Genomic DNA, 14,540 nt, shown 5'->3' with positions numbered 1-14,540 from the left:
CCCGATAAGTTTTTCAGCGATAAAAGCCAGCATAGGGCGTTATGGTCGGTCACGACGGTCAAATGACGGCCGTGAAAATATGGTCGGAATCTTTGCACTGCCCAAACAGCAAGGCACTCCTGCTCGGTGATAGTGTAGTTCTTTTCTGGAGCGGTAAGAGCACGACTTGCGTAAGCAACGACGCGTTCGCGTGAGTTTTTGTCACGCTGCAACCCAGGCAGCACGCCGCCGTTGGACCAATCTTGGACCAACATCGGCTAACATCAGCACCGATGTCGGGCCGACGTCGGTAGTGCAACTTCTTCCGATGTCGGGCCGACGTTCAAGCCAATGATGGGCTGACGTTTTACCGATGTTTTAGCCAGTATGCAACCAACATTGGGCCGACGAAGGCCCATCGTATTGCCGACAAAGCTGCCAATGTTCGGCCAACATTGGGCCATATTTCAGCCAATCACATGCCATTTTTATGCCAATGTTTGCTGCACGACGAATATTGGCTAACGATGTAGGACCGACATTGGACCAATCCAGGGCCACATTGCAGCCAATCAAATGCCGTTATTACACTGATGTATCCTGCACGACGAATATTGGCTACTGATTGGCTTGCCATTATGTAACCATTATTAGTAGGGAATTTTTCTTACCGGAAAATTAAACAATGTGCCTTGATGACCCGCTCTTATAGCTTTGCAGCCCTGTATACTTGAGGCAACAGAAAATTGAATGCTGAGAACTGAAAGCAGTTACTCGATCTATTTCATCATTTATACCTCATTCCCTTTGCTAACACTAGAAGTGTAGTCTATTTACTTACCAATCCATCTTTTGCAATAGCGAGTGCTTTATTTGGTACTGGTATTTGGTGCAGCAAATTGAAAAAAGTCCTTAGGAAGTAAATTCTGAAAGCATATGTCCCCCACATGCAATCCCCACATATGTCCCCCACATGATAATCGAGAATATTCATACAGTTTAGAGCATTTTTTTTGTAACTAAAACATGGTGATGGTGCTTCCGACTCAGCATAAGCTAGCTGAACAGTGCACCACCGACAGTCTTCAGACAATTTATTCTTTGTTTTTTTTTTATTTATTAGGTACAACAAAAATATATACATTGAAAAAAATATATACACAACTAAAAAGGGCCCGCTCTACTGCAGGTCAGGTTGTGTTGGGGGCACAGTGGCAGTGGTGCTGTGAAGGCCCTGGCCGCTGTGGCTGGGCAGGAAGCCAGCTGCCGCGAGCAGCCGATAATCTCCACTCTGAGAGTGGGGATCATCGGGCTGCTCCACAACAAATGCTTCTCTGAAGCGGCGCTTCCTGCCCCCACAGTGGTCACCAGACCCTGGCAGCCACCTCTTAATAAAGTTGAGGGCCTCCGCCTGGTCGCACCCTGCTTTTTGGCAGATGACATCTGCATACAAGAACAGAAATACCATAGTACACATGAAGCACTGCAGTACAGAGAATACACAAGGGTACACACACATAAAACAATGAACAAGTCTAACCTGTCACTAATCCACAGAGCCTCAGGTTCACAAAGGCCCTTTTCCTTTTTCTGCCATGAAGGCTGTACAGCACTTGCACGTCATGTGCCAATACAGCCTTCATGGCATTCACACCAATTTCTCGGAGGCCATGTCCCCCAATCTGCAGGAGGTGCTTGCGCTGTAAAAAAATGCAAGAAGCATAGATGGGGTGAAAGCAACAGCATATCGAAATGTTTTCATGATAAAAATCTGCAAGAAGAGGAAACTGAAAACAACAACTTGAATTTTTGGGCATCACAACATTTCATTGTTTTTACGCTAACTTCAACTCACTTGACCTAAAATGGTTTCCACATCAGCCCTCTCACACTCAGTGTGAGAAGCTTTCAGAGTCCTCTGATATGCATAGTTTTGCTGTTATGAAATCAAATACACCACTGTTATAACCCTTAATAAATATTGATTCTAGCTATGAAATAGTATAATTATTTTGTAGAGTGCTCAAATTCCAATACACTTTTCTTCGAGGTTACGATGCCTTTGCCTGAATGTTGACCAGGAGTAGCTTCTACAGGTGAAAAACGATAAAATATGTGGACTTCAAAAAGAAGCTTGGACATGTTTTTAATCGATGCATTGTAAGCAGAGCGCAACAAGATAAATGAACATGATCAAGGCGTACTAAGAGGCAACCTTAGAGCGACCAAATCTTGGTCATAGATGAAACTGATAGAAATTTAAGGGTCGAACTAGATGGTCGCACCATTTGCTGTTTATATTTTTCTGTGATAGCCAACAAAGAGTCATGTGGCTATAGAAATCTCATCACAATAAAAAAAGGTGCATTTTTTTTCACCCTGCAAAATGGGGTGCATGTTAGATTTAAAAAAAAAGTAAGAAATCGGCTAACACAAGGCAGGGTGAACTGTAGCTCAAAGTAAAGAGAGCCGCAGCAGACACGAAATAGGGTGATAAACGAACAAAATCACTGCATGTCTGTTTTAAGCAGGCTATTGCTAGTCACTGCCCATCAAACACACGATGCCGCCTACATCGTCTGCTAGCTTAGGACAGTTCACTGGGACTTCACAGACTATAGTAAATACAGTCGAATCTCATTAATTCCAACACACTTAATTCGAACTGATGCTGTGGTCCTATCAAAGCTATACCGTGCTCCGAAAATGCTCTCAGCACCCGCCCAATCCTGCGGTGGCACTTCAGACACCTCATCACTGTGCTTGAAGAAAATCAAGAAAAGGAAAAAAAAGACTGCGGTGGAATGTTTGTTGAATGCCAATCTGCGACATTCCTGTGCCACGCTTCGGCTTTTTTCGTCCCTGCCACGTAGAGACCCTTCTCTTAACACCGCGCACGAAGAGAAAGAGGGAAAAAAAAAGCTGTCACAGAGAGTTGGCTCTCTCTCATGCCGATTTGCAACGCGCCGGTGTCATGCTTTCCTGTTTTTCGTTCCTGCTATGTAAAGACCCTTCTCCTTCCAACACCGCGCATGAAGAGAGAAAAGAAAAAAAGCTGTCGCTGAGTGTTTCTCTCTCGAATGCCGATCTGCTTTTCTCCAGGTGGAGACGCTCCTCCTTTCTCATCATGTGCTGGCCACGCTCCGGCTGCAGCGCAGATCGTAACAGTGGAAACACAGTTGTGGTCTTCGAAGAGTGTCAGCACTGGACATTGCCGCGTGCAACTTCTTTTGCCAGGAGGATACTGAAGCCGAAGTACAATTGCTTTGCAAACTGCACGCAAAACTGGTTGACTCGTTGCAAGGCCAACGTGTACAGACATGTATTGATTACTTTAATTATTGACGGATGTCCTGTAATTTGTGAATAAAACTTCCCCATGCACATGCACCACTGCATGGTGAGCCCTCCGCTCATTTACCGTATTTACTCGATTCTACCGCGCCCTCAATTGTAACGCGCACCTGATTTCCACGACAAAAAAAAACTAAGACATCGATTGCAACGCGCACCCATTTTTCTCGTCGGCCCGCCTGATCACACCACTCGGGAAAACGACTCCTTTTGAGAGTGTCTTCCGTTTAAATATGAGGTACGGGGGAAGCTTGTCCTATCTGACGTGCAACGAAGCATTGCTGTCACTCTAGTTTTATCGTGGCCCGATGTCAGCACACGAACTTGCTTCGCCCCCTTCTCCTCGACGGTTGTCGTGCCAGGAATGTCGAAGTAAAGAGGCGTCTGATCGGCATTCCCGATTCGCCCAAGCAGGTAGCCGTTGTTGTGCCGCAAGTTTAGGAGGAACCTCTGAAGACTCTGAAGCTTTTCTTCGTACTCCTCCGGCAACTTCCGGCATATGCCCGTTCGCCTTCGGAGGGAAAAGCCTTTCCTCTTCATAAAGTTAGTTAGCCAGCACCTGCTCGCTTTGAACTGGCTCTGCATTAGCCCTTTTTCTAAGGCTAACTGCATAGCCTGCACTTGGAGCAGTTCTGTCGTCACGGGCCGCTGTGCCGCTCACTGCTTAATCACATACTCGCCGAGTAGCTCTTCAATTTGTGGAAACTGACCCTGCTGTGGTCCACTGAAGCTTTTGCGTGAATCTTTGCTGTCGACAATATCCTGCTTTTGTTTCCGCCACTCCCGCACGCACCTTTCGGGAACTCCGAACGACCGCGATGCGGCCCAATTTCTGTCCGTTTCGGCACACGCGATGACTTTTCTTTTAAAAGCAGCATTGTGGTACACTCGTCGAGTTTTTGGAGTCAGCCCTACCATGCCGTCGATGCTAATGTACTACAAGATGACCAACTCTTCAGCACACGTACGAAGTGCCGCACATAGAAAACACATAAGCAGAAATGGCCGACGCGCTATGCCGACGCACGTAGGGGGCGGCCATTTTGGAAGTGCCGATGGCAATAGAATGACCATATTCATTTTTTTTTTACTCGATTCTAACGCGCATGCGATTTATGAACTTGCTTAACCGGAAAAAAGGTGCGCGTTAGATTCAAGCAATTACGGTAACTTTCATTATTTTGAACTTCTTTTAATTTGAACAAATTTTCTGGCCTCTTTGAGTAAGAATTATTCATATTCGGCTGTAGTACAGTGGCTCATGAGATTACCTGACTAGTTTGTTTCCCGAAACACAGTATCTTAAAGCAGTACTAAATTTCTGTATGTTACATAGGCATATTAAAAATCAAGGAATACAGACCAAAGCCGCAGCCACAGCTTCACTCTGCTGCCTCCACTTCTCCAATTGTACCAGCAGGCAGCTGGGGAAGGTCAGCAGGGGGCTGTGCTGGCTAGGCGTGCTGAGGCACGGACAAGAGCCGTACCTTGTGCTTCAGCTGTCACACCTCCTGCAGAACCTCTCTTTGTTGCTGGCGGATGCCAAGTTGGACCCGCAGGATCCGTAGCAACAGAGCTAAAACATACAAGAGTACATACCATATTTACTCGCACAATTTGCATCCTCACATAATTTGCTCACCAGTATAACTAGCCAGCCTGCTTCACTACAAGAAACTTTTTGCGCGCATACTTTGCCCTCCCCAACCAGCCCGAGCCACCTTGCCAGCACACACACAGACACATTTGACTTCATGATGCTCTGGTCAGGCACATCTCTTGTCGAGCAGGCGAGTGCAGTCTTACGCAAAGTCGGCTGAGTGCAAGGTCCCTTCTTCCATGAACTTTTATGCTTTTCCTAGAATATCGAACTTTAAAACCGAAACCTGTTTATGTGTAGTCCGAAATGCTTAAAGGTTTGCCTCCTATCTTCCCTCCTCTTCGACGGCAAGAATGTATTCCCGAGACACAGCACAGATGTTGGACACGTGCAAGGACCCATCACATCAACAAGATGAGGCAGGTTTTCGCACTCATTTTCTTTTTTTTCGGTTTCGCCATTTGTCCATTGCGTTTTTACTGTTCCTTTGTGATAGGCTACAATAACTATATACCGTAATTACTCGAATCTAACGCACACCTTTTTTCCGGTTAAGCGAGTTCATAAATCGCATGCGCGTTAGAATCGAGTACGAACAAAAAAATTACGGCCAATCTATTGCCATCGGCAAATCCAAAATGGCCGCCCCCTACGTGCGTCGGCATGGCGCGTCAGCCATTTATGCCTATGTGTTTCCCATGTGCGGCACTTCGTACGTGTGCTGAGGAGTTCGTCATCTAGTAGTGCATTAGTATCGACGGCGTCGAATGTACGACTCCAAAAACTCGAGTGCACCACGATGCCGCCTTTAAAAGAAAAAACATCGTGTGTGCAGAAACCGACGGAAATCGGGCCGCATCGCGGTCGTTCGGAGTTCCCGAAACGTGCGTGCGGGACCAGCGGAAACAAAAGCAGAAGATTGTCGACAGCAAAGCTTCACGCAAAGGCTTCAGTGGACCACAGCAGGGTCGGTTTCCGCAAATTAAAGAGCTGCTCGGCGAGTATGTGCTTGAGTAGCGAGCGGCACAGCGGCCCGTGACGACAGAACTGCTCCAAGTGCGGGCTATGAAATTAGTCTTAGAAAAAGGTCTAATGCGAAGCCAGTTTAAAGCGAGCAGGTGCTGGCTAACTAACTTTATGAAGAGGAAAGGCTTTTCCCTCCGAAGGGGAACATGCATATGCGAAAACTTTTGCGGAGGAGTACGATGAAAAGCTTCACAGTTTTCAGAGGTTCGTCCTAAACTTGCGGCGCAACAACGGCTACATGCTTGAGCAAATCGGGAATGCCGATCAGACGCCTCTTTACTTCGACATGCCTGGCACCACAACCGTCGAGAAGAAGGAGGCGAAGCAAGTTCCCGTGCAGACATCGGTCCACGGTAAAACTACAGTGCCGGCAATGCTCTGTTACACGTCAGATGGGCACAAGCTTCGCCTGTACCTCATATTTAAATGGAAGACGCTCCCGAAAGGCGTCGTTTTTTTCGAGTGGTGTGATCGTGCGGGCCAGCGAGAAAAATGGGTGCGCGTTGCAATCGATGTCTTACGTTTTTTTTTTTCGCGGTGGATATCGGGTGCACGTTACAATTGAGTGCGCGGTAGAATCGAGTAAATACGGTAGGTGGCAGATTGCTGTTATAAAGCTTACCGAAGAAAACTGAAACCGTTCCACCGCCAAGCACATCAGCGTGGAGTTCTTCGACATGCTGATGTGCTCAGTATGGGAGCCAGCAGAAGAGTGTGTTGAATAAGACTTAGCATAGAAGCTTGGGTGTGTTGGTTAGATATCGGAGGGAACACAACGCAATAGAAGACTGGAACAAGGAATGGGGACACACACACATGAAGGGCGACACACACAGCACTGTGTTGGCATCGCGGTTCCTTGTCTGCACCTTACCGTAATTACTCGAATCTAACGCGCACCTTTTTTTCGGTTAAGCGAATTCATAAATCGCATGCGCGCTAGAATCAAGTACGAACACAAAAATTACGGTCAACCGGATTGACAAAAAAAAGGACACATATTATGCGAGTATATACCGCATTTGACTCTGTAGCTTTGATGAACCAGGCAGATCACAAATTTATCTAAAACTCCATTGATTCTGTTGCAAAATTATTCAACAAAAAATTGCGATTTTATCAATGTTACTATACGATTGTGGCACTTTACCATTGCAGCTTTCCAGAAGGCACACATAGTGCACCGTTAGTTCACCACTCACAGTTAATTGTATGCAGTAGGTTGCTCACAGCGACTGACAGCATGCAATGGTGAACATCTTGCATGCTTGCACCGCTGTTTCAGCATGCTGGCTTCCCTATACGCCTATCAATTGATGTTGACAAAATTGGGAAGATCAAGAAAGACTACACAGTGCCCTCTGGCCACCCTATACCCCAAACCTCCAGCCAACAAACAAACAAAAGAAACAGAAGCATGCAGATGAATATTATTTCTAATGCAGCTGGAATGAAGTGTAGTTTTCACCGATTCTGTGTGTTAAGTCAATATGGAGTGAGTTAACTCCATAATGTAGCTTTTCTCGTAACAGTGTTCACTCTATTGTAACACAAGGAGTGACTTCATAGCAGCTAGAAGGAAAAATAGAATCTTCCATATTTGATTGAAATGTGAGGCTCCACCTTAAAACAACAATAATCTGGAAAAAGAACTCATTACATTCGAAAAAAAATGGTAGCACAGTTGATCTCTTTTACAAGAGACACTGATGTAACAGACAAACGGGGATAAGAGGCACCAGTGCGCCTACCGTAAAATACAGGTTGATAAGAAAATGCATATGTAGTACCCTGCTGATAAGAGATGCCTCAGCTAATAGAGAAGAATCGCTCCCCGGTGCGTTTCTCGGTACATCGCTCTCAAGTGTAATACCAACTTTACTGGCTGTCTTGCAACTACAGCAGGAACAATAAGTTTTTATGCACAGCAGCAGTATACAACTGGTCATGCTTTGGTACAGTTAAGTTTATCATGTCACCACCAATGAAAATACTTTATTTTCAACTTGCCTGCAAAGATGTCACCGTGCATATAATAAATGGCTCAAAATGAATTTTCCCAGCTTTCATTCTACTCAAATACCTAAGGGCGGCATTTCAAGACTAGGAACAGACATTAACATACTTCTCTAAAATACCAGAGCATTGCACTCGGAGCTGCATTGCCAATATATAAAGAACGCCACATAGATTCTCTCTTTGTTTTTTGTCATGGCTACAACTGTTTAGGCCATCAGAGGTGCCGCCGACGGTGTAGCGAAACCACAAAGAAAGGAAATTAAAACACGAGAAATCCCCTTGGCCCGCATCCTATGCAAACCTGCAAACACTACAGACTGAAGATAACCTTTGCAGGATTTCTTGCATAGGGCACTAAGTCTAGTGATTCCACATTTTTCCTTTAGATGCGAAGCAGCCTGTGTAACCTGTCCATCCATGTCTCCATGCTAAAGCGCCCCACTGCGTTGCCCAGCCGCAGTTGTTGGAACGATGCCAAGTAGGTCAAGCCACAGCTGCACATTGACATCACTCTCTCCCTCAGCCGCAGCAGCTCCCAACAAACCCAGGTGGTGTTGCTTCTCTACCTGCTCGCAACAGACTTTTCTATCGCTTCACCCTCTCCACCACCCGCAATGCTCAACCGCCCGTCGAGTGGAAACACTCCTTCGGCTCCTTTATCTGCGATGAAACTCCAACCCGCCTCCCGTGTCTTTGCGTTTCAAAAAAACGTTTACTTGAGTAAAGGTTACACAGTTTCACTTCAACCTGTTCTTTCAGCGTCTGCCTTGACGCCTGTTTCAGCCTAGTCAACATTGGGTATACCACTGCTGCTTCCCATCCCATCATGATTCTCTTTGGGGAGATGGTCAATAATTATTTTTTCTGTGATGCTGCATCGCCTACAGCACTTCTGAATGCCATAACATAGTTGAAGTCCGGACGATAAACAAAGAGAAAAAATTCCCAGCAGGTGCGCTAATACAGACTGTGCCGGCTGACATTTGGCCCATCATGCATCAGGCACTTCGTAGATGTGCCTGTGCAGCCGGGAGCCCTGCAGTCAAGCATGCTGAGCAAGACTGTTGACCGCTGTACAATGACACATTGCCACAAATTTTCAAAACTTCATTTCACAGACTTCTGCACAAGCTTCTTACACTCTTGCATGATTTTTGCACAAGCTTCTTCTCTCATTCTTGCGTGATTTTCGTCAGAACATATAAGTGTTGGAAGTTGTATGTCCCCAAAAACTTGCACAATACAAATAGCATACATTAAAGTCCATCACTTAATACGTGCATAGTGTAACAATGAAAGCAAACTCAAGCATGGTTTGCTCCGAGCCTTCCCCCAGCGGTGCCTCCTTGTGCCTTGGAGAGCACTGTACAGCTAGAGCAAAGTAGCATCAATCCAGTGTTAATGGCAGGTTAACAAGACAACAAAACTAACCCCCATATTCATAAACGCTCCTCGACTCGACTTTCACCCTTCACTTGACAGAGTTGAGCACTGTGCCGCTGCTCGTTTGAAAGCGACGCTACGCTACTCGAGAATCACAGCAGATTATTGCTGACATGCAGCGACTTTCTCTGCCTAAAGACGGCGCTCCCATCGGTCATTTCAAGTGAAGGTGAAGCGTTGAGTGGAGGGACGTTCTAGAATATGGGGGTAAGATTGGTTGCAAGAACACTACAATTGACACACTTAATTTTTACACTTCATCTATATTGTACAGCCACACACATTCTGCATCCTTATAATGCAACATATTCATACAGGCTTAGAAAGTAAACACTGTAGGCTGCTCAAATAACACCTACACAAAAAATTACCCAAACGTGGCCATGCACAAAGTACTTTTATTTGAAACTCACAAAACTTTCGCAGTGATGGAGAATGAATAAGACAGGTTACGCTTGGAGGCACATGAGACCTTGGCAGCTTTCATAAAGTACAAAAAACAATATGCTGTGTGTGTGTGTGTATGTACATATGAAGCTTCAGCCTTTACATGCGGTTTCTTGAAAGAATCGACTATGAATTTTTATGGCACCTGTGTCCTTCAGCGCAATTGAAAGCCTGCTGATCAGTGTGTGCAATCGTGGAATAGTTACATGAAAAATGGCGTGAAACACTTGAAATTAAATTTTTCTAGCTAGGAAATATACAGCTGTGTACACACAACACATGCTGCAAACAGTGGGAGGTGAGCGCAAGAGTGATTTGAGTGTAAACGGCAGTATTCCGCATTCATGCATCCTGCCATTTTCAACTGTTGCCCAAAAGCAGCACCACTTCTCAGTGTGCTACTTTTTTTTTTTTTTACATCATCAACAGCACGGAATACAGCGAGAATGAAAACAACATATGCAATCAAATTTTGAACACTATTTATGGTGCGCATGAAAAATTAGGCCTTCGTACAACGACGAATTCATAATTAGCCTTCACGGACCTTCTGTTAGGCTGCACCACATACATATATATCTTTCCTGGCTTCCAAAAGAGATTTGAAAAAATAATAACCGTGTTTACTCTCGTCATGAACGCACTCACTAAGTCACCCCCATTTCAGTCGCCAAAATTTTGATTTTTTTTTTTCCACATATTAAACACACACCCTACGTTCATCCGCTGCAGTCCCACAGGCTCCCCCCCCCCCCCCCCCTCCCGCCTCCAGTTCATTGTGGTCTTCATTGCCTAAAGAGAACGTTTATGCATGTACATCTATTTTAAACGACAGTTAGATATGAAACAAATAAGTGGACCTTTTAAGGTCGCATGAAGTGGCAAAAAAAGCTTATACCGTATCTTTAAAAATGAAATACTGTAGTGATGGAAGCCCCATTGTTTTCCTTGGATTCAATGAGCACTACCACATTTTGGGGCATTAAGAATTGGAAGCTACTATATAACCACAGTTTCCAAATAGGATGGAAATTTAGGCACTGTATTATTCATAAACATTGCTTTTGGTTTACACTTCAGCTTGCCAATTAGATCCGAATGGTTTCTTCAGGTTAACCTCCTAGCTAGCTCAATTATCAAAGTGGTCATCATCTCTTCCAAACTTGTTTCACCTTCTTTAACAGGCATGATAAGCAGGCACCAGCTTACAATTTTATGTAAGCAAAGCATGAATGTAAGCAATTACCTGATTGCTCCGTTGTGTCTGCCGCTAGGCCGTACTGTGCACCAGTGGCACGGCGCTCAGCTTTCTCAAAAGTGCCTGCGAACGAAAGATTTTTTAGAGCAAATCATAATAAAGGCAACATAGGGTCACGCAACTAGTTAAAGAGTGCCCGTCTAATGCTCAGAAAGACAAACGTCCCTAGAAATAAATTTGCAACCCTAGAAAATATTGAAAACAAACTCGCACAGCTATGATCAGAAACTGAAGAATGACACCAAAACAACCGTTTTAAAGCAATGAAACTTGAGCTGTTTGCAGAACTTTTTATGGAGGTTTTAAAGATATAATTAGTTTTTTCGCAAGCTGCATACTTTGAGTCCCGCAACGTGACAAAGCAAAAACCTCTAGCCTCCCCCCCTCCTCTTTCCACTACTAACTGATAGTTCATAATATTTTAAATAAAGTATAGAATGCAGAAAGCCAATTAGAAAGTGTATACAAAATCTGTAATAGTCGTGAAAAATTACAACATAGAAAGTCTCTGTTTATTCTACCCTAGTAAAAGTTTACATAGAACTAATTTTTTTACTATATAAAAATACTGAAATTGAAACAAGGTAACCGCATTTCTCGTACTTTGGAATGGATTGGGTGAACTGTATGCAGATCCAAGCACCAGAAGTACCCGAAAAAAGAGGGGCACATTGCAAAAAATGGCAACATTTATTTTGTGAAAAACGAGTCGGTTAAAACTGCCACAGACGACGTATATTGACAAATCACGGGCTTTCCAGCTGGTGGCTGTAAATGACTCATGATGCATTGGCCAAAGTTCAAGCCAAAAATTGCCGCAAATCGGACCAACTGCTCATAGCCCATTCCTACAGGGTGCGCTGCCACAACAGCTTTCCCACTGGCAGCACAGCTATTGCTTGAGCTACACCTTTCCGGGTCCATAACAAAGATAAACACACAAGAAAAGCTTTCAACTGTGCTGCTTGACGAGACATGAACCCCGCAAGTAGGCTCTACATTACACACAGTGGTTATCCCCGATCCATAACACACAATATAAAAGCCAGTCGCGGCATTAAAGAAAACTGGGTAAAAGCATGCTTCTGTTTATTTCTTGCACTGAAGCAGTGAAGAAAACAGTAGTTATTTGAAGAGTGAGGGTTGGCTCTTTGCCTCATGCGATCGACAATGGCGAGCGGTGGCGCATTATCAGGGGTAAGGTGCTCAAAGACTGCACACTAACAACTTTTTAACAACTAACTTGTGCTCTTTAGACACAATTTTAAAGCATTTTTGGTTGAGTATCGACATATATATCTTCTTTTGGTACAGTAAAGGTTCTATTCTTAACAGGTGAGAACAAAAATTTTAAATTTTTTAGAAAACTCTTGTTTTGCGACCCACATCTCTCCTTAACAGTTCTAGATGTTTCTACATGCTTTAAAAGTTATCAGTCGTACATATTGTTAGGAGTCAGTTTCATGACCCATGGAAGTGTCATGTTGCAGTACATATCTTAATATGTGTTTATACAATCAATGAAAAAGTGACCAGTTTAGAAACACCAACAATTTGTACAAATTCACTAAGCTGGTACTCATTGTAGCGGCGTTCATTGTAGCGGGGTTCAACTGTAGATGGCATGCTGGGCCAGTTGGTTGCAATCACTTTTTAACTTAAATTACAGCAAAGCTCAAGATGAGGACAACAGGAAGAAAAGCGACAACACAGTGCCGTGCTGTCAATTCACTCCCTGTTGCTTTCGTTTTGTGTTGCACTGCAACCAAGGTAAGGATAGATCACAGTATTGCAAAGCGGGCGGCAAACCTAGCAAGTGGTGACAAGTTGTTAAAGCTAAGACATAGTTTGTCCGTGCAAGGCAACTATTCGGAAGTTGCCACAGCAGATTATCACAATGTGCTTTCACTCTCCAATAAACACCCAGAGCAACACATTTTCAGCAGCAACTTAACCCCCAAAATATCAGCACAACTAAAAGCGTCACGAGCACAATTCTCAAGAACTCCATGGACCAAGCACCTGCCTTTCGTTTTACTAGGTCTTCACACAACGTTGAAAGAAAACACGCAGCGCTCGTCTGCAGAGCTAGTTTTTGGCACTGCAGTTTGAGTACCTTGCGAATTCTTTACTTCAGAATTGAAGTAAAGTACAATTGAGGTACACTACTATGCCGATTGCCTGCGAACTACTATGGCTACTGCCGCAGTACCGCCACTTCGTCATGATTCCAAGACAGCTTATACCAGCCGCATCTTCATCCACTATGATGTTACTCACGCTCCATTACAAGCACCTTACAATGACCCTTTTAAAGTCCTCAAGTGCGATTTGAAGTACTTTATACTTTTAGTTAACGAACACAATTAGACAATTCTTATAGACTGGTTGAAGCCAGCTCATGTGGACATGTCAAGAAGATAGACTGCTTGATGGCAACATCTTGCTTGCTATAATAGGTGGCCATTTAGTGGACCATGTGCATGGTGTCAACGAAAAAGATCGAGAGTCTCAGAAGCTCCGACTTCATGACAGTGACATCAGTTCAGTCACCCAAATAATTTGTTTGTTTTGAGCCTTCTGTTCCCACATGGCTATTGCTATGCCGAACGTCGGTGCCACAAGGTGTCTAAATTAATTTTTAACCAATTCATATATATTCTGAAGAATTCAAGCCCAGTATTTTTTCAAAGCCTAGATTCATCATCACGAAAATGTTCATAGAGTAAGTTGCATGCGCCAGAATGAGAACGCTGTGCATTACACAGACGCATGATGCATGCCAGTCTCCGGGGATATGTACGACTAATTGGCAGTGTTGGTCCCCGTTCTTCAGCTGGTGTCGGCTAGAGCCTCAAAGAAAGTAAAAGTGTTAGGTGACTATGTACCTAGTGAAAGATCCATGAACAGTGGTTGTCACTGTGCCGAACTTGCAGTCTCTTTTCATAAGTGCCTACCATAGCAGGTTTGTATTATGCTTTCTATGCCCTCCCGAAACAAGAGGGGCAAAGAAAAGGGCAAATAGAAAATGAGGCGAGAAAAGAATTAAGGCAGCTTAGCCCTGCTGCTGCTAAGCCTGAAGGAAGTGTGGAGCCTTTTTTGTTTCTCTTTGGTTTTTTTCCTCCTCTCCTTTTTCCTCACTTTTTTCTGTATTTATCTTTGTGTTTCTATTTCTTTTACTTTGTATCCTTTTTTTCCTTTTCTTATTATTTTGCCAGCTTCCTCTCGTAATTTTCACGCATGGTTTGCATTGTCATGTTTGTGGAGCGATAAGAAAGAAGTGTACGCTTAAGGGGTCATTTTTTTGTTAGACAGAATATTAACGCTGCACCTAGCCATAGTAGTAATGTCCCACCTTAATATCACTGTTGAAACACTCAGAGAAGAGGAGGAAGACTTCTTTTAAGTGTGAGC

The 14,540-nt window shown here is 44.1% G+C and overlaps 1 protein-coding gene across 3 annotated transcripts in view; it reads right to left on the bottom strand.

Annotated features, from left to right (window-relative positions):
* Positions 1 to 1,072: 1,072 nt before the first annotated feature.
* The window catches only part of LOC119168753 (uncharacterized), a 52,956-nt gene continuing 39,488 nt past the window's right edge, over positions 1,073 to 14,540 (bottom strand). For all 3 annotated transcript variants that reach the window (XM_075865786.1, XM_075865788.1, XM_075865787.1), the window contains 4 exons: positions 11,115 to 11,189; positions 4,044 to 4,909; positions 1,520 to 1,679; positions 1,073 to 1,422 (listed from right to left, as the gene is read on the bottom strand). In XM_075865786.1, the coding sequence (XP_075721901.1) occupies positions 1,160 to 1,422; positions 1,520 to 1,679; positions 4,044 to 4,211 (591 nt within the window). In that variant the 5' untranslated portion in view covers positions 4,212 to 4,909; positions 11,115 to 11,189 and the 3' untranslated portion in view covers positions 1,073 to 1,159. The remainder of the gene's footprint in view (positions 1,423 to 1,519; positions 1,680 to 4,043; positions 4,910 to 11,114; positions 11,190 to 14,540) is intronic.

This window comes from Rhipicephalus microplus, chromosome 6 (assembly GCF_043290135.1).
Source record: "Rhipicephalus microplus isolate Deutch F79 chromosome 6, USDA_Rmic, whole genome shotgun sequence".
NCBI classification, from domain to species: domain Eukaryota; kingdom Metazoa; phylum Arthropoda; class Arachnida; order Ixodida; family Ixodidae; genus Rhipicephalus; species Rhipicephalus microplus.
Note: the sequence above shows the minus strand (reverse complement) of the source record. Positions and strands in the feature narration are given on the sequence as shown.